This window comes from Syngnathus floridae, chromosome 3 (assembly GCF_059516105.1).
Source record: "Syngnathus floridae isolate MCC-2025c chromosome 3, RoL_Sflo_1.0, whole genome shotgun sequence".
Lineage (NCBI taxonomy): Eukaryota > Metazoa > Chordata > Actinopteri > Syngnathiformes > Syngnathidae > Syngnathus > Syngnathus floridae.
Genome location: NC_142415.1, coordinates 15,534,132 through 15,560,882, shown reverse-complemented (window position 1 = coordinate 15,560,882; position 26,751 = coordinate 15,534,132). Strand labels below are relative to the sequence as shown.

Sequence of the window (26,751 nt, the reverse complement as noted above, 5' to 3'; positions counted from 1 at the left end):
GTGTGGATGACATCTTAATGCTAAAAGAAAAAAAAAAAACACCAAAATTACCCCGAGATTCCTCTCAGTTAAACGAGCCATGCTTTGCATTTGGCGCCCAATGATCATCTAATGTTTTTAATGCACTTTTTAGTCTACTGCACAGATTACAGAGGAAAAGAAAGGCATCTCCGTGCTATTATACTTCCAAAGACAGCGGGGTAATAAAAATAAAGCGATGGTTGGAGCCAATGGAAAGCAAAGACAAGATAACCTTTATTAGTCCCGCAATGGGAAAAAATTGAAGAAACTAATGAGAAAAAAAACTTGTTTAAGTAATAAAAGTACAAAATAGCTTCTGTAGTGATGACAATAAATACTATTAGCTATTTTTGTAAAGCTCACATTGCTCTGTACAATGAATATAATTGAAATGGCTCTAAACCGTAAACTAAATCCTCAGTACTTTAAAAGTACTCCACCTAATGTAGTGGCCGCTGGTAAATACCAATTATTATTGACTGTGGTTTTTTTTCAAATGTATAAACAATAACCTTGACAGAAAGGTAAAGTAACAGCAGCTGGGTTGCCATGTTTGCCGTCAAGCGGCGTGTGTATTTTGTGTGTGTTACGCCTGTGCACAAGCTTTTTACAACACCTTAAATCTGCCTCGCATGCACACTTTGTATTGATTTCATGCCCGGCAACATGTATTTAACATCTCCCCTGAAGCACCGAGACACAGCAGAATGCACATTAACGCAGACACTTAGCAAAAGTGTATTGAATTTACACACTTGGTGCAATAGCAGCACTCACGTTAACACTGGTAAATGATATATGCTTAACACACAAACACGGGAAAATTAATAATGCGGACTTGAAAGCTTATGACATGCATACATTTACACACCTCCATCCTCTGTGGTGACGTTAACTAGCGACTTGGTTGTATTATGTGCACCATTAGACACGTGTATTGACACTGTGTAGGTGGTCCTGGGCCAAAGGTCAGTCACAACTGCGGAGAAGATTTCTGGGGGAAACACAAAGGTTTGTCTGGAGTTGGCAGAGATGACTGAAAGAAAGTAGGACTCCACGTCACCCTGCAGGTTGTGCAACGCTGAGGAAGGACAGAGAGTTTGGTTAAAATGATACTTCCATTGGATATTTTAGTTTGTGATTATTATGTGGTATGGACACAGACTGGACACTCCATTAGGTACACCTGCTCAATCCAGATCAGATCAATACAAGAGCTGCACCTTTTTTTTTTCTAGATGAGTTCATTTCAGGGTTAGAATAGTTGGGGATTTTTTATTACAGTTAGTTTATTTTTATTTTCATTAGATTGTTATATTCATATTTACTTTACTTTTAATATTACATTTATATTGAGTATGTGTTGAGTGCAAGGTCAGCTGGGATATTGTGAACAGATGATGAATCTAAGAAAACAAGCAAAATTATCATAAAATCATTATACCCTGATTACCCCAGTGCACTACAATACTGCTGTGCTGCTTGACACGGAAGTTACAAAATAAATGAAAACCAAACTACAAATCAGCCTACTTGGACCTTCCTATATTCAACCGAGCAGGTTATACCTAAAAAAGTGAGCCAGTTACACAATGTTTGAATCATTGTTACTCTCACAGGGTGGTGTCCAGTTGGCGTGAAGCGCTGTGTGATTGACAGCGTATGCAAATAGAGTTGGACTTTGGAGAGGAATCCCAGCCATGGTAACCGCGATGACAATTTCTCCTGAAGTGAAGCCCACATCATTGCGGACCACTAGCTGATATTGGTACTGGGTAAATCTGGCGAGAGATGACGGCAGTATGTTTACACCTCAGTGTTAAGATACGAAAAAGCAAGCAGTGTGCTGATGAGTTCAAAGAGTATGTCCCTTGATTGCTTGAAGCAAAACGAAGACTCCAAACAGTACACCCAGAGTGAGCAAAGTGAGAGTTAAAATAACAACAAAAATACATCATCTTGCAGCAAGTGCCAAAGCGAGATTAGGGTGGCGCTGCGTGAAAAACAATTTAATTCTTTGGAATATTTGCTTAATGTATCTTTGAGCGGTATTAAAAAGATCGGCATCAGCCGCGGCTCGCCGATCGGTTCTGCACACACGGCCGGCTGCGTTTGCTCTAGAGCTCATTTCAGTAATCTCACCTGCTTAGGCCTTTATCTTGGTAGAACAATTTGGTGCCGGAGTAAACATGGAACCAGCGATGGAGATCTTGGGAAGGGTTATGGGATGGGGCTGTTACCATGGGGACCATGCTGACGGCCAGAGGCTGGTGGCTTTTACGTCGCAGCAACTCATATCTGAAGGGGAAATAGGAATAAAAAGAAAGCACACGCGGGATTAAATGTTCAGGAGTGTGTTGACATACAACACGAGTGCAGCTTTGGTTTTAGCGCATACGTGCTAATGTGGCTAAACGCCTGGGAAAACAAAGAAACAACTTTAGCTAAGTCCTTATCACCAATTTCCTCCTCTTCTGCCTGCTTTCTATTTGCTATCCGTTTATGTCGACTGCACATTCTTCCCTCCTTCTCTTGTGTTTTTTCTGCAGGGTTTGTGTTTTCCTCTCCCCACAGTGATGCTAATTTCTGCTGTAATCAGAAAAGAAGGGCTTAATGCCACCTTTTAAGCAAGCCACTTAGACAAACACGCAGAGCTGAGCTGTGCAGAACACAGAGGCGGGCTCATGCATTTTAATTGCCTGTAATGAACAACTGACTTTTACATTGAGACTTGTTGCCACAGAAGCACTTGTCAGAACAGAAAACAGTGGCGGAGGGAGCACAATTATCTGGTCAACGTTAATAGTTTTACCCTTTCAAGACCTTATTGAGTACATAACACGCAGGAGGCGTTAAAAAGTATGTTTTTTTTACCGATGTTCAATATACTTTCAGGACTCCACTGTTAATGAATGAAACATTTCCTGTCTCAGTACTACCTGATGTTTGGTCCATTAGGTCTGTGTGGAGGTTGCCAAGAGACCGCAAGGAAGGACTCACTGACGGCCACCACTGACAGCGGTGCCAGGCCTTGGGGGCTGGTGGCTAATGTGGTAGCCGGAGAGGGCAGACTTTCTGTGCATCCGCCAACATATCCACCCCCGTTGGAACACACCAGCACACTGACGCTGTAGTTTGTGTAAGGAATTAGGTCCGTTACTGTCACGACAAGCTCAGACGAATTGCCGCCGTTGTGGAAGATGCGAGGCTCTGGGAGACGGATTTCGTAACCTTCGATCTCACCGTTGGGAATCAAAGGTGGAGACCATGTGACCTGGAAGAGAATGGTAGAGTTGGAAATTTATATAAACCCTAGATGTAAAGACAGTAGGTGAATTTTTAAATGACAGTTTGACTTCATCGTTTTGAATGAACAAAAATTTCTTGAGTCAGCATTCCTGAGCTCAAGTCAAAACCGGGTGCTATTTCTAGGGCTGTTAATGATATTACAACATTTCAAAATACTACTCAAAACACTGCGTGAACATTTTCTATCATGATAATTTCATACAGGACACAACAAATTCACTTTACATTATTTCCCAAGTGAAAGATTGTTTCAAAATATGAACAAATCAGAGTTTCGACAGCGTCCTTAGAGGTGCCACTATTCTTAGCTTGCTGAGGACAGCAGAAAGCTTTTAGATGGATGAACTACTGGAAGTCACGGCACAGTGTGTGTGTGTGTGTGTGTGTGTGTGTGTCTCGAGAGAGAGTATCTTGATCAGAGAGTGGGCACAGTGGACAGCATGTTGCCAGAGTCCTACAAAGTGTTGTCTTGTGGGTGGCATTGCGTCTGCAATCAAATTTCTCGTGAGGAGAGATAACCTGACTTTGACTTGGACGGACGATTCTTTTCATCACATTTAAAACGGTGTGTGTTTGTGTCCACGCACGCACGTACAAAGATGCACGCGCACGCATGCACAAACGGCATGCTAAAATAATGAAAGGGCGGCCGGTAATGGAATTGCCGCATGCAAAAACAAAAGCTTGCAGTTGCCGAGCGGTGCATCTGATTTGGAAGCTGTTCAGGCTGTCAGCATTTTAGGGCGAAGGATGAAGGTAAGTGGTACACACAAATGTTAAAACACACAAACTCATTTGAATCTTTCGCGTGAATTATAGGCAACCGTGCAAATGTGTTTTCTAAATACATTCAAATAAAAACGACTGCAAACGCGTGTGTGTTTATACTTCTGACTTACGCCTGCTACTCTACTTTATGCTAACAGACTGAGAGTGTTAACACGCAAACTGTCATGTACAATAAGTCATCAGTTCAGAAACGCTTGAGACTTATGAGTGTAGGTGATTAGGTGGTCAAATGCTGATGAGAATATTATGAATGAATGTCAGGAACAATTATTTCTCAGGCAACCTTGATATTCATTTAACAAGTGTCACCGTGAGGTGATACAGGACACCCGCGCACCGACAAAGTTGCATACACACACACACATATATATTTATATATATACACACACAGCCAGCTGCATATGGGCAGGGTCATGTTGAGTTAGGTAGCTCATTTCCCAAAGTGCGTGTAGGCTGCGCTTTGTGCTAGAAGTCATTTACAGATTGAATAGCCTGATGTAATCTGGAGATGGTGAAGACAGCGCAGACCCTCGGCTGACACGGACCACAGGGGCTAAGGCCAGTACAGTCTGCGTGTGTGTGTGTGTGTGTGTGTGTGTGTTTGAGCAAGAGAGCGCCAAATGATAATGTGGTGAGTGAGGTGTGTGAGCATCATGCTATTATTATATTCAAAAGAAGGCATTGGGAGAGTGCTTTTTAGCTGACAGCACAATTCTCTCCTTTCAACATACAAGCACCAATGCAATGACTTGAGTATGCAGGTCAACGAGGAAAGAGGGAAATTATCTCTCTGAATTTCAGCGTAAATGTTAAACAGATAAATAGCCCAAAAAATACAAGACTATTTATTCATTTTACCCGATTTTGCAATATATATTTAGAGCGAATGCTAAAATTGTGTAGAAAAATCCAGAACAAGAGAGCATTTAGAGAATGAAAGCAAGTATAGGAGTCTAAATCCTCTCTGTTGTCAAGGTCAATTGGTAACCAGGAAGCGGCAGGCCTGCCTGTCCAATTAGCATCAACCAGGAAGAACATTTTCCTTCTTGGATGTGTGACCCCTAAAGCTTTGCAGCTGGAGAGATGACAGGGGTGGTTCTGGAATAATGACAAGCATTAGCATTTTTTGGCTGTTAGCATTAGTGCAAGGCTGTGCGTGAAAGTGTGCGTACGCGCTTTGTGTGCATGCAGCCTTAGTGTCTATGTGTTTTCTTGATAGGCCTTGATGTGGGATTAGCCAGAGTTGGAATTTAACGCTGGCCCCTCCTTCAAAATGGCCGACAGGAAGGAAGCCGTCTTCGACAGGGTCACAGCCCCGCCCATTTTGTGAAGGGGACCTTGAGTTGAATGTTTTTGCTTTCTCATTAAATCCCGAGAAGCAAAGACAGAGAAATGAGTGTGACATTGCTTTGACTTTTCAACACTGTCAATCTCACAGAGAGTGGATAGATGCACAATTACACTTTCTTGTTTTGGGTATTCTACAGTTGAAGACACAAAGACACAGTTAATGAAGGTCACATCAAAGTAGCGATCACCTGTAGTGACTCCGGTCCCAACACTTTGACCCTTGGCGGAGTAACACCAGCAGGTCTGGAAGGTCTGGTAGTGATACCCACCCAAGGTCCTGCAAGTACGGAGATACAGAATTATTTCCTTTTAGGTATGAAATGCCTTGCAATCACAATCTTACCTGTGGAAGTGCCAGCCTGATTTTGGAGAACAAGTCTATAGTGATAACTTGTCCATGGACTAAGTGCTGATGAGGAGTCCAGAAAGGAAAGAGGAAGAGGGTCTGGAGGAAGATGGCCTACTGTGGAGATCTGTTCCGTCCCAGAAACTTTCCGTTCAATTAGCCACCTTTGCCAAGATTTTTAACATCAGAAATTCAGCCAGCAATCATAGTCAAGGTCAACAGCTGCTAAATTCTAATGGTTCTCGGGTGTTTGATTTGTATGTTTGCAGAGTATAACATATATGATCATATCTCACCGCTCCAAAAGTCCGTTGGGGCTTTGTGGTGCACCCCAGGACAGAAGCACCGAGGTAGGGGTGTCAGAATAAAGGTGAGGTGCCGGGAGGCCTTCAGGAGGAGCTGGCAAGGTTCGAAAGTGCAGAGCTTTGGACACGGCGCAACCAACACTGGTGCAGGCTTCCATCTAGACGGTTGGATAAGGATACACTTATCAAGTTGAACAGAAGTTCCACCATAGTCAGAGGGCCGTTATTAACCTGAAGGTGGTAGGATTCGTATGGCAGGAGGTGAAGGAAAGTGTAGCTTGTGGTGTTCCCTGACACATTAGCTGATGGAAGGGATTGACTAAAACCTGTGAGTGGGTTTGATGAATTGGTGGAGTGGAGGACATCTTGATTGATTAAACGTTCACTATTCGGTCTGCTTGAAGCGTATCCGTTGTGAGTCCCTACTGGGTTTTGATACACCTCTGAAAAATCTGTCTGGTTGCCCTTTGATCCAAGCATGGCAACATTTGATGCTGGCTCCGAGTTTTGACTTGAGTACAGATGATCCTGTTCAGTTTTTGGATTAGAACGAAAGCTTGAGTTAGATTCCAAATTGGCGCCAGGTTTGTGAATTAAATCAGACATATTGCCAGGATGTAGATAGAGGCTGTAACTTCTTATCATGCCATTTGGTTGCAGGGGCGGGACCCATGTGATTGTCACATTTCGAGAATGCACCCGTGCAATAGTCGGAGGGGCAAGGGGACCTGGACCTGTTGGGAAAATGGAGACAAAATAAATGGACACAATTGGAAAGCAGTATCAACATCTTAGTTACCTTAAAGGCTTCTCTTGCAATTCAAACCCAAGTGATTATCATTTAAAGATGAAAAGGTTTCTAGTAATTTCTCTTATACAATAAGTAAGGCAGTCACACATCCATTTTTGGAATGAATTGAAAAGTGAAAAAAAAAACACTTGGGGCTTTATTTTTGTAGACTGCACTGCACCAAATGGGCATTGTGGCAGACCCAGGGCATATTTTTTTTCTTCTTTTTTAAATTTTTTTAATCGTTCCTGGCATAACTGATCATTTAGTGACTGAAAGTAGATCAGCTTGGAGCAGATCTAAGTTGTGGCGCAGTGAATGTTTTGTAGTTTTGGGTCTCTACTGTTGCATCATACTGATACATACTGCCTAATTTTCATTAAGACTGAAGAGATGTACCTAATCAAGAATCCGGTAAGTGCAACTGACTTGTATACTTTATGTGTGCCAAAAGACCTGTGAAAATGTTACGTCCTTTCCGTCACAGGGCCTGCACCACACCTCCTCTGGCATTTACATGCCACTGTATGCACTCACATGCTTACACACACACACACCCACGCACGCACGCACACACACGATGCAGAGAGCAATAATGGGGCTCTGTGAAGGGCAAGCAAATCAAGGTGACTGAGCTGACTGAGGAAGCGTGCTGCGCCACTAAGTGCTACCGCTAACCGCTAACGGCTTTCCCAGATGCAGATGTCTGTGTGCATGCATACTAGAAGGGAAAGTATGAAAGAAGATGAGCAGTCGAGAATACACATGTATGACTGGTTGAGGAGTCAAGTATGAGATCAAGCACACGTGTAAGGATATGCCATCGGCTGTGTGAGTGTTGTATCAGTATGTCCCCATTTTTGGTCACCTGGAATGAACCATAATTACTTTTTTTTTTTAGTTTTTAATATCCTTATTCATGAATCTTTGAAGAAACTTAGAATAAGGAAACCTTGATTTTGCAAAGGGAACTGCTGCAGTGAAGTATAAAAACACTTGAACCAGAGGTTAAAGCCATTAAATGTTTTTGAGAAAGAAAAAAAAGGAAGCATGTAATCTAGCGTTGCTTTGCAGTTAGGCTTTTGAAATACAGTAGATCTTTTTTGACGTCAGGCTTGAAGGTTTTCTGACAGTTGTCAATAATGCAAAAACTCTGACTAACTACTCCCCTAACTCTCGCTACCTCCCTCCCACTCTGTCTCTCTCTCTCTTCCCTTTGCTCTCCCTGCTAAATAAACAATGCAGCGAGTTGACCTTTTGGGTTAACAGGTTTTTATGCTAGCTCTACTCAGCACTCACACTGATTCAATTACCAGCAAAGGACCAGTGAACCCCACGAATAAGCGAAAGCCCGTCTTGCTGACTGTCTGCTAGGTGCATATCTTCCTCTGGTGCAATACTTGCAGTTCCATCTCCACAAATTGGGGCGCTTCTCTTTACAATTTAACTATATGGATAATTAGACATGCCTCTGTCTGTAGGAGTAGCCGTAGTGAGTAAGAAAATTAGGGAGAGCTGTATGTTGCTTTACTCTAACATTGCTCTTGTGTTTACAGTACAAGCACATTTTTAGTCATTCATTTCAACAACCAATCATGGATTTCAAATTTCAGGCCAGTATTTCCATCCAACAATCTTTGAAAGTCAGTCACCTTGATCAAACCTCGCCCGCACACAAAGTAACCCCCGTCGTCACCACCCTCCCCGTTCCCTCTCCTCAACCCCCCCAAAGTGTTGAGTGTTATTTAAGCTTTACTGGCGCGTGTAAAATTCTGCAATTTGAAGGGCTGTTAAGTTTTTCAATTGAAATTTTCATTTAAGATGCAGGTGATTCTTTTTTTATTTTTTTTCATTTTACTGATACTTTACTACACTCCGGATAGGAGGAAAGGGGCGTTGCGGGAATGTGTGGTAAGGCCCCCACCACACTTATTGTGGTGTCTTGTTTTCCCCGTGACCGTCTCCGTTCCCGTACCTCGACAACCCTGCGTCTTACCTTCCTCCTCTATCTTCACCCTCCCTTACACCTCCTCTCTTCAGTAAAACATGGTAGCAGAAGGCTAAAGCGGGAGCGTGGGGGCCACTGAGCCCTAAATCACATTTATAAGGATTTGGTTAGCATAGTAATAACACAATCAAGTGACAAGAGGCGAGGGAAGGGGGAGGGTCGGAGACGGTTTGCATCTATGTACGTATAGAATTACTTTCCAGTCCTTTGTGCATATCTCGTGCATTATTATTATTATTTATCATATTTGCCATAATATCAGTTTCCCTACATTTCAATATGTAACAATATCAACAATATGTATCAATATCATTTGGGTGCACATGAGTATGGGTGACAGGTTTTCTGAAGGTGGATGGAGCTGCTAAAAGTCAGAACGGAAGCCAAGCTTTAGCATTATCGGCACGCTTACGAAGCCGTGTCAAAGCGTGACAAGCAATAGTGTGGGAATTTACATTGCATTTCATATCTTTACTTCCTAATGTCGACGTTGCTCGAGGAGACGCCGAGACGGGAAAAGAAGCCAGCGAGAAGGCACGATACGTTTCCAAGGTCACGAGGTTGATTTGTATCCCTGACATGGAGAGTATACCTAATGTGCATTATATCCTTTCAAGAACTACGACTGAGCAAGTAACTCAGAGTTGTCAGTCATTCAAATTTGTTTCAATAGAACTTTCAGCTGCTGACATTTGAGAGGGATTTATATAATTCCTGCTAACCTTCAGACCAATCTGTGGGATATAAAAGGGGAACCAAACATTTGAAAATCATATATGGCATTAGAATCAAATGTGTGTCTTAGCCAGGGCATGGAATAATTTAAATCAGTGAAGTGGAAGCCACATTTCTACAGGTGACAGCTAAAGATTCTCAGACCCTGAGAAAAATAAAGACTTTTTGTTGCTGTCTTAAATAATATGGTAGGCTAACTTCATGTTTCCAAAAAATTCAATAAAATACATTTTAATTCATGGCGAAAAAGAGCTGACAAGGGCAAATAAAAGAATTTGCAGACAATGTTGAGGCGCCACAATAGGAAAAGCAAAACTGTTGACCGAGTGAAGTGATTACAGATGATTAAAAATGTTAACCTTTCACAAAGCCGGTATACGTACTCTACCTTACCAGCAATCTACTCAAGGATTAACCCTTTTCCCAGAAAACAGAAGGAAAAAAAAAAATCACAATAAGCAAATCTTTCATCATTTTTCTTATCTTTTTTTTTCCAATCATCCTTTTGGATATTCAACAAAATAAGGCATGAAAAGGAAAAGAGTGTGCCTGACTAGCAAGAAAGTGAAAATGCTTTATTAGTGCAGTCACTTCATCATTAAACAACATGAATTCTTTGTGTCGCGTCAGTACCTCTCACCTCTCCTTTTCACTCTTTCCTTTCAATTCAATTTGGTGAATTTAAAAACGGTCACTCCCTCACACATACGGATGAATCATATGCGTGCTGTCAAATACTGCTAGGCTGAGAACATTTTGTCAAAACGGCGCTTTTAATCAGTCTCTCCAACATGCTAGAACACACTCACACTTGAATACACAGCTAGGCAGACACACACACTCTCTTAGATCACTTAGCTGGTGCGAACATGCGAGTAGACAGAGGAAAGGGAGCTGTCCGACACGGCTGGAGTTTATGTTCACAGGAGCCATCTGTCTGTTCTGCAGCGGCAGGAATTCATAGGGACCAAATTACATTAAAAAAGATGGATATAAAACTTTAATGGAATGATAAAAAGGAAAGGAGGAAACGTGGGTCCCTCCATTTCTGTGTTCCGTCATTAGGCTTCTTCTTTCTTCCCTCCCCCATTTTTGGCTGCCGTTCCTTGTTCTATACCTTTGCTCTCTTTCTGTACTCCAATCTTGTCTTTATTTCTGATCTTCTTCTATTCTGTCTATCGTCACTTGTAAATAGTTAAAGGGCAAGTCAGTCAAGTAAGAGAAGTGGAATTCTGTTGAAATGTAAAGAATACTGACAGAGGCGAGAGGAGATGAAGAGGTGAGGAATGTGGAGAGGGGGAATGGAAACCTGTATTACATAGTTTATATGAATTTAAAAATTCAACATTTGGTACACCACAGTAGAGTATATATATCAAATGGGTCAGCAGGGTCACAGTTCACAACCGAGTTACATTGGAGTTAAACGAAATGGAAAAAGTACTGAACACAAAGAGCATGTTTGAAGGTGTGTTTTGTGATTATGGTTGCCATAATCATGATTTTAGAATATGCAAAAATCTGCTCAATCAACTGCATTTAAAAACTCATGCTCAACTGAATATAAGTATGTGTGAAAAGCTTTGGTGACGTCAAGGATTTGCACGCAATAGTTTTCTTCTCCACTCTCAAAATGAAAATAAAAACTGACAAATGATCTCATCTTAGTCATATTTTTTATGACTAGATTGCCTGAAAAAAATCAAATTACTGCAATATTTCATTTTTTTGTTCCTGATAATGGGGACCTACAAATATGTAACCAGCATCTGTGAAGTATATTGCATCCCCAAGTCACACATTGTCAAGGATTGTATACTTCGACCTAATTTTTGACACTGACACAACTATTGCTCTGTTTGTTACATTTTGTCTTTTGAATGTCAATCTGAATTCCAAGTCGAGGGAAATGGGAACATTTAATACTATAGCACATCCAAATTGTGTGTGTGAGCCTGAAAGCACCAGTGTACAAGGTGTTCGTGTGAGCACCACCACTAGAATTTGTACAAACATCTTGTGTTGCGTACATGCGCACAGATCAAACGTATGCAAATCTCAGCCGCTTAATGATTATGTATGCCGCAATAATGTGCCGCTAATTAATATATAACTTTTCACTGAAGAGGCTGCACCAGTGGCTAATATGATTCTATTACCACAATTAGCCCACAATGACACTGGCGAGGTCACTCACACAAACACGGACACACACACACTCAAGCACTGTACAGTACACTAAGCAGGTCTCGCTTTCTCACACTGTCAGGTTCAGCCTGTTCATGTCGCTATAGTAACTTCCTCATCTTTGGGTTTCCCCTTTTTCCCTTTTTTTAGAGTGACTCCAAATCCATAAAGAAAAGTCACTGTGTACTTACGGTCCTCTGCTGTTCGGAGGGTTTCCCAGACTCCTGCAGTCTGTCCATGTGTGTGTGATACCACAAGTCGGAATTGATACTCAGTGTATGGAGAAAGGCCCGGCACGTTGTAGGAGAAAGTATCTGTAGCGTTTTCCAGGAGCCTGATAACGAACAAACTGACAAATAGCATTAGCGGCACACATTTCATAAACCTATTTCAATAAACAAAAGATACCAGTTATAAGTGAAAGCAAATAATGCCTGAATGTTTTATCAATTTTACCATTGTGGAAAAGCTATTCATAGAGCCTCTAATGAACTCAACATTAATGCAAGAGCGCTCATATGAAAAAAATGGAATGGTGATAATCAAGTTTTCATTATAATCCACAGACATTTGTCAGCGGTGCACGAGACATTCAATCAACAGTTCGGTAAAAGAGGTATCTCCCTCCGTTAATTGCATGAACCATCCTCATTGCTTTTAATCACATGGTACCCGCTTGGCTCTCATGTATTCGTACACGATGAAGAAAAAGCGGGGTAAAGTAAGAGAGCCTTGTCATAAATGAGGGACCAGCGGCCATTTAGCATTAGATGGACACAAGGGATGAATGAATGAATAAATCAGGGAACAATGAGATCTGCAAAGCAGAAGAAGAGGAGGGCATGCTTGTCTGATATATAATACATGTACCTAGTCATTTATTTATTACCACAGAATGAGAGCCTCCTCTTCTTGGATTAAATTGCAATTTGTTGTCAGGAAGCATGTAATGAATACATATCAGATGCATAGCCCCGCTCGCTTTATTCGGGCTCATGTTCTGTACCTGTCTGTCTCCTCTGCGCTCTGAAATTCCTTTTTTGGTGGCTTTTTGTCTCCACTTCATCTAGTTCAATATTTTGTAATTTATTTGCATGAGACATATTTTGCTCCACCTTATCATAGCTTTCTGGGGTGATGTTCTCATTTGAAGGCCGTAGTGAAGAGGGCCCGGGGCGTTGGCGCGGGTTGGTTCGGACCAAGACACATTTAGACTGGTGCTGGTAGAATGACTGAGTCTCAAGGCAGACAATCCGTCTGGAGCTGAAGAGAGAGGAATGGAGGAGGAGAGAAAGGAACAGTATCACCATGAGTGCTCCATGAGTGCATGTGGTATTTCTTGCACTCGTGTTAGCATTCCAAAGGGTTCACATAATTTTGTCTCCCACTATATTGTTATAAGACAAAATAACATAAAAGATGAACTGACAGCACAAGTGGTCTCTATTTAACAAACACAGGAAGCTTAACTCTTCAGTGGGTCATTTTTACTCTCAAGAGTGATCAAAGTATTTGTGCTGGAAAATGACATCTCGAGTCAGGGTGATGACCACACTCTTGGTGGCAAAGGAGGGGACCCGAGGATAGACGGGATGCAAAAACGTTAAGAGGAGAAAAGAAGTGTGCCGGTTGTTTTGACTGCGTTAAAATAAGAGACGCTCTTTGGGTGCCAAGAAGTGACCCTTCAATCAAACACTCTGGTCTGGCGCGACTACAACCACACTGATTGCACAAGTCATCTTAGCACAAGGATGGCTATTAGGCGCGTGCACGCACGCACACGCACAAACACGCACACGCATACACACGAGTGAGCCTTTGTCTCTCTCATGCTGCGTTAGCAGGTACAATATCAGAGGTGTCACTAATCGTTTTAAACTATGCACTTTTATGTTCACTTCTCTGGGCCTGCTCTCCTCCTCCTCTCCTCTTGTGTCTCCCGCACGGCTCGCTCGCCTCTGTTCTTTCTCGGAACAAGGACGCATCAAGACAGTTTGCCTTAAAGACGTCTAAAGAGATGCCAGAGGCGCAGAGGTAGAAAGCCGGCTGGAAAGAGAGGAAACGTCTGCTATTTAAAATTTATACTTTCTCATGTCTTTGTTTTGAACTTGAACACTGGAACTTTTCCTGAGTGGGTCTTTTTGTTGTTGGAGAAATGGGCGCGGTACATTTAGTCTCTGTTCAACTCTTTAAAATTAACTAAAGCGCAAATGTGTATTCTTGTTCCTTCACTTTGGACTGATCAGCTTGAACTAAGGTGACTTGTTGATGACGCACATGGAAAGTTATTATTGGGGATAGTGAATGAGATAAACCAAATTTTCCCAGTGATGAGATTCGAGGACAAGCAAAGTCAGATAGTTGCCAAAGAAGCTTTATACATTTGCTCTACCTGCTGGAGACGTGGTCACGCGAAGGGTCGGGCTCTCAACACACCCCTGCGTGTTGCAACCTTCCACCCAGAAACTGTAGTCGGTGTACGGCTGCAGGTCCGTCAAAGTCAGCCACCCGCCGGCAGCCGTGCCCGCGTCCAGCGCCGTGTCGCCATCTGACAGACGACAGATAAGAGAAGCACCGTGAGAGGACGTCGCGTACGTCGACAGCCATTTTGGTCACGCTGCCATTTATTTATTAGCGTCATCCATGTGATGGCGAGAATGTGATTAATAAAACATACGCACGTGGAACGGGGAAACGGAGGCGGGAGAAAGAGTTGAAAAGAGACGAATACTAACTGGGAATGATCAAAAGAGAGGTTTCCATATTGAGGTTATGCAAGGATAGTCAAAGAAAAGGGATCAGAAAATCCCACAATGGAAGCCTATCCAATATATTTAGATGGACAGACGCACACAAACACATATCAGGCCTGTGTGAACTGATGAAGGCACCGTGTGTATCAAAGCAAGACTGGCTTATGGGGAACTAGAGCGAGACACCATCTCTCTTTCTTCTGCATCTCTTCCATCCCTCCCTCCCTCCACTCGTTTTAATCTGTCTGTTCCTGAGTGAGGCGCAGATCAAACACTGACTAGAGTGCGTGCGTGTGTGCGTGCGTGACTTGATGAATCTGTGCAAGTTAAAGGACCACTGTGCCAGTTTGTGGTTCTTTTCTCATTTTGTTCAATTTTCTTCTTCCCACCTTTCTGTCGACTTTTCTTGTTTGCGTTGGCTCTCTTTCCACTGTTGTTGTTTGTCATGTGTTGCGTAGTTCCGACTTGCAATCTTTTTCCAACGCATCTATGGAAGCGGGAATCTCTCATCCTGTTGTTTTACAGCAACTTGACTTTGTTCTTCACTCAATCTTCATACTTTTGTTTTCTGTTTTTTATTTACTTTGGTCTCACGAATTCTCCCCAAGATACACAGGTGAAATCATTTCTACGTTTTTTCCCCACCACCACAACAATTTGATTATTCTTCTTATCAGGCAACACTTTTTTTTCTTCGTGACTTTCACCCAAAGTTACCGCGTTGGTACAGAGTCTTTGCAGTCATATTCTTGTGTTTTACTTATTTGGCCTGAATTTATTCTCACAGGAAAAGCTGATCATGCTGAAGCACTGAGGTTTAAAAAAAAAAAAAAGGTTAACTAATAAAATTTAAGGTTGCATTGTTAAACTAGTGCAACACAAGGCATAATGGATTACTAGATAACCTCTGTTTTTGTTTCAGAGGAAATAACAGAAATGGAAATAAAATGTCACATCATGACAAGTTGACAATATATGGCAATTTGATTTTGAATTTTGTGCAAACTTTGAAGTAATTTTTTTCCTGAGAAGTATCTACAATTTGAGATTCAACTGTATAAATGTTGAAAACGTAAATATTCTGCTTAAATATATGAATTACCTTGACTTTTTTGGTGTAGGGAGTAGCTCATGTAGCCATTAGGTCGAGGTGGTGCAGTCCAGCGGGCTCGTAGTGACCGAGAGCTGTGATTGGTCAATTCTAGCAGTATTGGCCCTTCAGGGGCCATCTCTAATGTGCGTACTTCCACCTGATTTAAAAAACAAACATCTGTTAAAAGTACTGTTATACAACTTAAGCTAATCGCCAGAGTGTTTGTTAGGAATATGCTCTTTTCCTCTATTTTACTTGTTCGCCTGCGTCAGCTGTTTTTTTTTTCACCGCGTTTGACTAAATACAGCATCCGTATTGGGAAAATGCCCCAAAATACGGCCTGTCGTCAGAGGCATCGTTGAGCAAGGAGTGACATTTGCCGGCAAATGTCAGTGTCGTCACGGCGACCCTCGTTATTGAGCTGAGAGAATCGATCACCTTTATGACACCCGGCAGCACGCACGTGCACATCAATGCACAGACGTTTTATAATGCTTGCAATAAGAAGACCCATATTTTGGTCAACCTTATTCAGAGGAGGAATTTTGGCAACATCTGCAGTATGTCTCCAATTCAAAATATTTAAAAAAAAGTGAAGCCAGTATCTTAAATTTTTGTTGACAACATGAATCAACACATAGATGTGTGCCAATAGCATCTCACTTACCATTGGTCCCTTGCCACAGCCACGAGCCGTGCACGCCTGCAGCCTCAGGACGTGTCTGCTCCACGGGGAAAGCTCCGTCACCTCAAAGAAACTCTGGGAGGAACTGGCGTTGAATATAAGATCACTGTCCATCCAAAGGCCGTAGCTGGTTATGATGCCTGAGGAAAAAAAAAGTGATTTCAGAATGTAAAGCTTGACATACTGGTGATTCTACTTAGATGAAAAGAATTGGGACACCTGTCCATTACATCTACAAGAAGTGAAAATAAAATAGAGTTGCATTGTAAAAAAAAAAAAAAAGAAAAAAAAAGAAACTGGGACTTGAGACGTGTCATTCAAAGACAAAGACGGCAGTAACACAACGGAGGGATTTAAAGAATAACCCAAGAGAGACCGATGCCATGCGCTCACACATACTGGTGCCATTAAGTATGTGTGCATATAAACTACACACGGACACGAGATACAGGACTAGGCCAAGCGCGCATAGACGCTAGCCCAATAATTACATTACATTACATTACCTCCACCTAATAAAAAAAAGGAGAATGGCACCCAAATGTACCTTTCCTTCATAAAAATGCATACTGCGGGGGCTCAAAAGATCAGTGGTAAGAACTAAGAGTCTACTCTGCTTTAATCATGTGTGGGTTTTATTATTGCTCAATACAGATACACACACCTATCAGGAAAATGAAGACACAAAAACCCTGTGGACACCGGTTACATCAGGGGAGCTCTTAATGTGGCCAATCACATGCATGTGAGGGTGTCGCTATGTTTGTGTGTGCCGATGCGTGTGTGTGTGTGTGTGTGTGTGTGTGTATGAATAAGCCCATATCAGTATAGGCTGTAATAAAGACAGGTTGGGAAATGAAGCAGCCAATGCATAACAGGCTTATTTCCCCTCTTTGTCTGCGTGTTGCCCCGACCTAATCCCCGAGAGGATTATCCCCCACAAATCCCCCTGGAATTGGGGAGAAGGAGGAGAGAGAGAGAGAGAGAGAGAGAGAGAGAGACAGGACGAGTGAGGGGAAAATAATACAAAATCTCGCTTCTCTGTAACCATCACCATTGTCATTTTCATTTCTTGACAAAAAAAAGAGAATGGAGAAAAGGGCGTCGCGCTCCTCTGCCTTTTTTTTTAAGTTAATAATTGAAAGCTTGTTAACAATGAGGAAGTCAGGTAATCGTGATTAAGTGTCTCCCTTGTTATACATTTCTGTCGTCAGATGAGGAAAGGTTTAAGTAATTTACCCTGGCTAATATGCGCACACATCACAGGCTTTATGGAGCGAAATGCACTCATGTGGCATTAAGCCTAAAACACACACAATCCACACCGCACGTGCACACACACATTATGGAATTAAATATACGTTAACGAGCATGGCAATACCATTTGATAATATGCGTTTGTATGTTGGAAGCTGTGAAATTGGCTGGCAATTCCTTACATGGTTTTCCTCACTCCATTTATTTGGTTTTGTTATCACACTGTAGTCAGTTCATCATGAATATGTCAGCGTATTGTGTGCTAAGTGGTGTTAGCCAAAGCTACAGGAAATCTTTGTTATGAAAACTGAATCTCATACATACATTGAAATGGATTCATAAATCCTGAGAGGGAGAGAGGGAGCGAGAGAGAGAGAGAGAGAGAGAGAGAGAGAGAGAGAGAGAGAGAGAGAGAGTTTCCTCATGTTAACAGAGGTAAAACAATTTGTTTTGAAAGAAACCAAATATGTTAGGAATTCTTGACGAAACTCAAACTCTTGTCGAAAAAAAATGTGAAAGGCATCCAAGTAGTTTATTTCATAATAAAATAAAATAAAAATTATGCCAAACAAAGTATGCGAGCAACTTCTAGAGGCCACTACTGATGGAAAACCCGAAAGTCACAACATCGCAGCAAACATTGCAAATCCTGTTTACTCACACACTGATGCCAGACAAACATTGAAGGGTGTAAAAAAATATAAATACTCATAATTCATAATAATGTATTTAGTCTCAAGTTCTTCAATGTGGGAATTTTATGCCAGAAAATTTGTGGAATTTGCATTAAAAATGGATGGATGGATGGATGGATGGATGGATGGATGGATGGATGGATGGATGGATGGATGGATGGATGGATGGATGGAATTTTAAACATTGCACATTGAAACTACAATCTCGTGCGTCCCCAATCCTCAATCAAAGCAGGTCTGTAGCATACAACACATTTTAATTGGCTGCGGGACAGACTGAATGGAGGTAAAAAGTACCAGACAGAGGAAAAGGGGCAGAAAAGGAAGGGCTGCGAGGAGACGCGCTCCAGCATGCAGTTCTCTTCTCAGTCAAAAGGGAGCACTTTTCCTCCACTTAAAAGGAGCAAAGGAAGGCGGCGCGCTCTTCTTGCACGGTATGGTCTCCTGGTTTCTCCCTCTCTCTCTCTCCTCATACTATGCATATTCATATGATTCATATTCAACCATTCTTTTTAGCCCCCATGTGTGGTCTCAACATAAATGTCTTCTACTTGGACGTTCTACCATGGATGGGGGATCATGATTGCAAAATTAAAACATGCCTCACCATTTGGAGTATCAGGAGGTGTCCAGCTGATGTGCAGAGCATGCGGGGACAAAGGGGTGACCAGTGGTGCCGGGACATTCTCCGGTGTGCTTTCCTCAGTGACAGCCTGAGCGGAAGGGCTTCGTGTGCAGCCACCGCCTGTGCAAGCCTGAAGCGGACACACAAAAACATGTTCAAGGATTCAAGAGAAAGTAAGGATTGAAAACCAAATCAAAAGACTCACAGCCACTGTGATGGTGTAGGCCGTGCCAGGAGTGAGGTCACGGAGCGTGTGCTCTTCAACAAGTTCAGAACTGTTGTGGACGATGGTAGGCTCCGCCCCATTCTGTGACACCAAGATGGAATAGAACTCCAGAACACCATTGACCTGAGAGGGGCGAGACCACCTGATGATGGGGAGAATTCATTTGTTACAATAAAGTCAAGCATTTTGCATAATTACACCAATAATCCATCAATTTATCATATAAATCTTTCTAAAATTCATGTCAACCCCTGAGGAGGCCAACTCCCTTTAGGGTGTTTGCAAAGGGGTGGTAATTTTAAAATGTGATGAATTTTTTGGTTCCGCCAGTCATGGGATGACTGATAAGCATGTGTTAGCACACAATTAGCCGCTCTGACTAATCTATCACATTCTTTATAAGATTTCTACTTTGTCGAGTGGCACTCAAAAAGCTTGATGTTTAGGAAAGCTCGCATTTCCCTGTGCAAATATCCTTTTTTTGTGATCCGAGGGCAGAGCATAAATCTGCTGATATTGCTTCATCCCCATCCCGGAGCCTCCCTCAACCTTTCTCACAGTCTCTCACACTCACTTTCTTCCATTTCCTCCCCTCCCCGTCAAGCTTTCAATTAATCACCTTTCTCCCTCTTCATTTTTCTCATAGATGTTGCACATTTCTGTCTTCCTCGGCCTTTCTCACAGACATAATAGGGAAATATTGACCACGTGTGATCTTTTGACCCCTGCCTGTTGTCAATGTGCTAACAAGGCAATACATACTCCTTCCCACAGCAGGTGAATTTAGAGCCGAAATCACCCGCGGAACACCAGTTTTACAATTTGTCAAGACGTTTATGTTTACAGAATTAGAACGTGTTGAAGATGCAGTTTTGGTAACTAGTACAATTATACACAAAACATTTTTCTTAACGTCATCATCTAGCGTCTGCTAAGAAATAATGTAAAAGGAAGAAACCAAATATTGTGTTTGCCTGCGTTTAAGTCTTTTTCATTTCCCATAACTTCTCGTGGACACGCCGCACTCGTAAACACGTACACAAAGTCCGGCGACATTTCCAAATGACCAGGACGGTAAAAGGTGTAAGAGATTTATCTTCCTCCCTCTAGAGAGGAAAGGTCAAGTGCAGTGTGTCAAGTGAATATTCTGCATGGTAAACACAACTTCAGAAGGTCACCACAACGCCGTTGCCCTTTCCCTCCTTCTACAGTATATGCACAGCTATGAGATGCCTTTATCGCTCTTCCATTCCTTCATGCAGTCGCAATTTTCAGAATGTGTCAACAACAGCGAGCGCTTACTCCACCAGAATGGTCCGCGAGTCGAGCAAGGTCAGAGTTGGCGCTCGTAGCGGGCCGGGAGGAAGCTGAGAGGTCAACACTGTGACCTTTGAACTGTTGGTGCATCCCACAGCAGTGCATGCAGACAGCAGCAGTACGTGAGCAGTATAGACGCCAAGCCCTGAAATGCACAGCGAGGCAGCATGAAACAGACGCAGAGGATGAATGATGGCATCGTTTCATAAAACTAATCCAAGCATGACAAGAAAGCTACACGCCATAGCCACAATATTAGGTACACTTGCAGTAAGAAGACCAAATAAAAAACGCTGTATTGACTCATGCAGTCACAGAAATATTAACATAGCAGTGTTTAATTGTTCTCGTAGATTGCATTTACATGTCAAAAAAAAAAAAAATCTGCTTTTTTTATTGTAAGTCTTTTGTACCTAACAAAGTGTCCTGTGAGGGAATTTTTTCCCCACTCTCTCAGGCCAAATTGGAGCCCTGGATTATTTGGACTAAAATATTCCTTGTTTCCTTTGTGGTTGTTTCTCTTAGTGTGTCACAGGCGCTCCCGCTGCCCCTCCCTTGCACACTGCATAATTACTATGTCCATAATCCTTCCAATCAACATGAACATCAGACACATTATTAAACCAGTATGAATGATATATCTGTTGCCTTCATTGACCCAAATAGAGACGCACGCACTGCATAATGTAAGATTCGGGCTAATTTACTGTACTCTTATCAAATATGAGGAGATTCTTTCTGCTTTTTGTAGAATGTGTGTTTGTATACTTATGAGAGCTACTGCATCTTATAACCGCTGTCTCACTGTCTTTATTTGCATCTGATGTCTCAGGAGTGGATCATGTGTTTTGTCCCCTTTTTAAGTATCTCATGTGAACATTTTCAAACTGTGTGTTGGCAATTGTGCCGTTATGTAGTGTTCTTTGTTTCTCCGCTGCCGCAGTTTCAAGTGTGTGTATTTTAAAGTGCTATCCCCATGGTAAGAATAGCGATGCTCTCGTTTGGCTCTTTCAAATGCAAATAACCTCCATTTTGCTTTTCCTTACTCCCCCATTTTTTTTTTTTTACACTACGGCTGGGTCCTGAGGCTGGGACATGCACACACACAGAGACGCGCACACACACGCATACACACGCGCACACACACACACACGTGCATTATTGCTCTCGGCATACCGGTAATGTTGTGGTGTCCCTCCTCCCCGCTGTAGACCATTTGGTTATTCTGATAGAGGCGGTACTCTGTGATAACACCATTGGGCCTATCAGTGGCACAAAAAAGTCAGATGGGGATCATCATTCACTAGTTAATACGGTCTCAAATATTGGCATTTAGATGCTTTCAAATTATTCTTTAAACACTGGGAAAATAATACAAATGGTAAAAAAAATAATATGGGCAGACGATGCCCTATATTGTAGATAGGATATTATTAGTAGTAGTAGTAATGTGCGACATTCAAGGTACTGAATGGAATTCTGCATTTGCTGCAAACTCACAGCCAGTTGTTACATATTTCACCAATAATTAAATGCCTGGAAAGCCAATAATCTGCAACGTGGAAAAAAATTGTGTACTGTATCCAAGTAAGCGCTGTGTATGCAGGTGTCCGTGTTACCTTGCGGGAGGTTTCCAGGTGACAAAAAGAGCTGAGGGTGAGGAGAGTGCAGTTGGAGCAAAAACAGCATCAGGAGCTGATGATGAAGAAAATTAATATGTTCATTTTTTAAATAAAAAAGGTTAAAATATTAATTAAGACTGGTGTCACCCAAAAGTATTTCAAACACAAATTAATTCAATGCGGGACATTTGTTTTGTTCTAAGTGTCAGAAGAGGCCGGCATTATGGTAGGACAACTTGAGGCTGCTTTACCACAACAACGTAGCTGCTCACAACGTCCCGAGTATCGGAAAGTAGAAAATCAAGAAGTACATCGTTGTGTCTGTGTCTTGCTTGACCAGGCTTTGTGTGATCACCCAATTTGCAATGTGACACCGGTCCTGGAACTTTCCATTTATTGTATGACTGTCGTCCTACAGCAGTGTCCAACATTGAAAAGGCAGACTGATAAAAAACATGTATAAGAATCACGTAATCCCCAATGTTCTATCATCAAAATTGTTGATGTTGAAAAAAATGCTTCTGAGCTTTAGGGGAAGTGAGGTTTTTTTTTTATGTGTGTGTATTTTTTTCCTTATGGATATATTCTGTCTCTAACACCGTCCAGTATCTTAACTCAAGACTCAAGGTGGATCAATAGTAATCTTTTTTTCCCTCTTTTACTTCAAATTGATTTTTGCTACATCTCCGCTGACCCCAACTGTCACATTAACACCCCAACAAGACACGCTAGTCCCACGGCAGATTCATGTAGAAAGAAAAAAAAGTATCTCACTGTGCCACTCAGCAAAGCGACATAACTAGCCCTTCCATTTGTCCTCATTTTCCCCCTGCTGTTTTGTGAAATCTTTTTCTTTCGTCTTACAAATGTCAGATTGGTGCACGCACGTCTGTGTGTGTGTGTGTGTGTGTGTGTGTGTGTGTGTGCGTGCGTGTTCGGTCTGCGGTGAAGTGTTTGGTCGTACCTTCCTCTGGAGTTTCGAGGACTGATCTCAAATCAGTAACATCGGAGTGCTCATTGCCAAGACTCTCTGTGCAGCCAGACGTAAAACAAGCACTTACAGTGACCACGTATTGAGTGGCCGGAGTGAGACCGGACAACACGCCTGAAAAAGAGGAGCACTGACTTAAAACTGTGGAGTGATTTTCAAAGACAACCTATAGAAGGACTTTGTGTCTTAATAAAACAAAATATTCAAATATATATACATATCTTTATACTTATGGACTTTGGCTGTAAAATTTCAATTCCCTTAAACGTACTAACTGCATGTATTACGCTCTCCGCTTGCGTGTGTGTGTCCTGCTCTTGAGGCTGATGTCGCCAAGTACTTTGGTCATCAGCTCTGTGACGCTGTTGCTATGTAGAAGTACGGCAGTTGGCAAGTGGAGTGTCCTTTTATTGTTTTTCTCTGTCCCCATCCACTTTTTCACTGTTCTCCCCACTCATCCTCAGTCAACCTCTACTTGTCTGATAGAGCCTCGCTCTCCCCTTCTCGCTCTCCCTCTCTGGTTGCCGCCCGTCTTTTAATTCAATTAGAGGCCAGGGCCCCACTCCACTGCCATTACACCCTCATTTGCGTTCTGTGTTTTCCAGCCGTTGGTGTGATTCCACAGTCGGATGTCGAGGCCATCATAAATTAACAGGAAGCCTTATCACGGATGGACATTATGTCTGGCAAAGAGCGAGGGGAGGGGACATCGAGACGATTGGGAGACGTTGAGAACGACTGGGACGGGCAAGCTCATCTTCATATTTGCCCGGAGACATGGAAGCGTGGATGAGACGGCGACGAATAGCAGGAGCGGACGGCGTCATCATCGTCGTCGTTGCAGAAGACGAAGTGAGGAAAGATCGAAAAATGAGAGAGAGTTGGAAGGAGCGATGCCAAGGTATGACATCATGGGGATAGTCTTGAGTGTCTTGCTCCAAATGAAGACAGTCGGCAAATGCTGGGCGCTCGCCAAGGAGACATTAACGGGTTTGCGTTTGTCAGGAAGACCCCACAGTGAGTGAAAAGGACAGTGGCGATGTATTTTTACAATAAAAGTTGGGAAAAGAACATGCAAGAACATTTTACCTGTGAAGTTTCCATTCGCCAGGTGTACGGTTTTGATCGGCTGCATCTCTGGCTGATCTCTTTGGTAGGCTCGCAACTCATACCTGTCAATCACACCTCTGACATCGCCAGTGGGTGGAGCCCAGCTCACCTTGGCACTGAAACCATTCAGACACTGCATAGCAGAGGGAGGTGGAATGAAGCTTGGTACTAGAGTGAGAGAAATAGAGGGGATTATTTGATGTGCTGAAAAAAATAAATAACATGATTATATTTTTGGAGTAGCAAAAAAAAAAAAAAATTAAGGTAGCAAAAAGGTAAAAAGGGACAATCATTCCCGGTTCCGACTGACCAATTTAAAAAATTACATCTATTAATTGAGAAGAAAAAAGAGAAAAATACACAGTGGTGAATATGGCAATCCTGTTCAAAATAAAGACCAAAAAAACATAAAAACAAGCCAAAACAACAGGTTGGAAGTACAAGAGGTTTAAGTAAAAGCCTCCCCCATCTTTACATGGTTTAATAGGCCCACTAAATCATGCCTGCTATTAGCATAAATAGTATTTATGAGAGTAGTAACTTTTTGAGCGCTGATTTAGTAGAGCCGCCCATTCATTCTGGGCTATATTTCACTGTAATCAACCTCCCTCCTTTTCAGCCGTACTCGCCTTCCCTTTCGGGACATGCCAGGAGGGCCGTCTACTGTCAAACCAGCCTCATCCTCTTCACTTCCTGTCTCCATCCATCTTTACGTGTCTCTATACATCTGTCGCGAGTCGTCGCCTATTCTCATCCCGGACGATTTACAATGTGTTGACGAAACAACTTCAAGAGAATGCTAAACATTGTGTACAATTTTTTTTCTTTTTTTTACACCACCAAGCAGCTCTTTTATCATTTCTGTCTGACATGCAATTCTTTAATGGAAAATACTTCCAGAATCACAAATTATTTTATGACCGAAGAGTAATTTCCTCCCGATGCCAATACTACTTCTCCACTTTCACTCCAGCCATGATTACTCAATCATTTTGCAGCTTTTTTTCTCCATTTTCATTCTCGCTGTCCCTCCTCCATAAGCGCTCACCTTTGCCTCTCAATCCTCCCGGCTCGCCTCTTCCCTGGCTTCTTAATGTATTTATTAGCACCTCCCCTCCATTCCTCTGTGTGGTCACAGCACAGCAGACCTACCAGTGTATCGTTCACTACTAATGAGCAGCTTTATATTACACAAGGGAGAAGTCGGGCCATTCTGGGTTAACAGCCTTTTACTGGGATGCCCTTTATAGTGGCTTTATCAATCTCTCATAGCGTCAGGCGCGTGTAATATCACTAGCTCGGGATGACTCTCACATACTGTACAAGATGTAGTGGGGTTTTTTTTCCGTCCAAAATCTCTAGAGAACCTGCAACAGGTGGGAGTAGTTCCCGTTTGCCTTGAGTCACAGCAGGGCTTAAACAGTTTTGTAGGAGAATTTGTGAATGGAAACAAAGTCGTTAAATTAGATAACAATATTGTCTTACCTTTGCCGCAGCTGCGTCCTCTTTGCCAAGGCGAGGCTGTCCAGCCTCCTGCACCCAGAGCTATGATCCTGTACAAGTATTCTTATGTATGTGTGAATGCACATGGCAGCAGGAGGTTAGAGAGAGAAGAAGAAAAAAAAAAAGGCATGACAAAGATTTTTGGTACAACACTAATCTTCATAAATGTAAAAACAGTACATATTAAGTTCTGGAATCCTATTCTATATGGGAGGGAAAATATTAGGCCCATGATCATAAGCGTATTCCATCATGTGTCAAATGTGATGACAGCAGTGTGATGGCATCGGAATGTATGGATGCTAATTGAATGGGCTCACTGGTGTTTTATGGATGATGTGACAGCTAAATGACAAGATTAATTGAAATGTACATAGGACTTTACAAAACTGACCAAACTGAGGAAAAATAACGAAAAGACTGAAGCTAAATATTTAACAATGAGGGAAGCCAATGCATATTTACAAGGAATTTATTTATCTGATGAAAGCAGAGTACGGTCCTCATCGTATGAATAAAATATATTATATTATTATTATTATAAATAAAAACATTTTCAGAATTTTATGTATGTGTCCTTTGAAAACATATTGATTTGTCATTCTGCTGACAGAAACCCTGCAAAGGTTTAGCAAGTTCCCATTTGTGTCACTAGACATAATTCCGCGGCCTTCTTGGTGAGCTTCATATTCATTTCCCTTGACTTTGCCCCACACATTCGAATTTGCATTTTCAATTTTAAAACACAGCAAAGTAAAAAGTGCACTGCACCGCCTACAGCTCACGCAAGGTCAAATGTAATTTTGGAAAATGTACGTATGTGTGCGGGACTGTCTGTGAAAGCCACGTAAATCTCCGCTCTCAGTAATGTTTATGGACCAATGTCATGCTGAAAAAGCCTGATGTTCAGATGTTTTTTTTTTCCCCCTCAGAGGATCAAGGGAGCCCTGCTATCCCATAAAGCTTCAGCATTTATCTGGAGTGGCTTGGTGCATACCTCGTATTCAGTTTATTTGTTTTGATGTAATACATGT

The 26,751-nt window shown here is 42.1% G+C and overlaps 1 protein-coding gene across 4 annotated transcripts in view; it reads right to left on the bottom strand.

Moving 5' to 3' along the window:
- ush2a (Usher syndrome 2A (autosomal recessive, mild)) overlaps positions 1–26,751 on the bottom strand; it is a 120,360-nt gene that overhangs the window by 49,247 nt on the left and 44,362 nt on the right. For all 4 annotated transcript variants that reach the window (XM_088371582.1, XM_088371580.1, XM_088371581.1 and 1 more), the window contains 21 exons: positions 25,700–25,780; positions 24,194–24,382; positions 23,078–23,218; positions 22,111–22,186; positions 21,668–21,753; positions 20,477–20,636; positions 19,154–19,316; positions 18,931–19,078; positions 16,354–16,511; positions 15,696–15,843; positions 14,233–14,388; positions 12,956–13,103; positions 12,032–12,174; positions 6,352–6,854; positions 6,112–6,278; positions 5,813–5,979; positions 5,658–5,746; positions 2,961–3,295; positions 2,164–2,319; positions 1,639–1,802; positions 893–1,102 (listed from right to left, as the gene is read on the bottom strand). In XM_088371582.1, the coding sequence (XP_088227708.1) occupies positions 893–1,102; positions 1,639–1,802; positions 2,164–2,319; positions 2,961–3,295; positions 5,658–5,746; positions 5,813–5,979; positions 6,112–6,278; positions 6,352–6,854; positions 12,032–12,174; positions 12,956–13,103; positions 14,233–14,388; positions 15,696–15,843; positions 16,354–16,511; positions 18,931–19,078; positions 19,154–19,316; positions 20,477–20,636; positions 21,668–21,753; positions 22,111–22,186; positions 23,078–23,218; positions 24,194–24,382; positions 25,700–25,780 (3,588 nt within the window). The remainder of the gene's footprint in view (positions 1–892; positions 1,103–1,638; positions 1,803–2,163; positions 2,320–2,960; positions 3,296–5,657; positions 5,747–5,812; positions 5,980–6,111; positions 6,279–6,351; positions 6,855–12,031; positions 12,175–12,955; positions 13,104–14,232; positions 14,389–15,695; positions 15,844–16,353; positions 16,512–18,930; positions 19,079–19,153; positions 19,317–20,476; positions 20,637–21,667; positions 21,754–22,110; positions 22,187–23,077; positions 23,219–24,193; positions 24,383–25,699; positions 25,781–26,751) is intronic.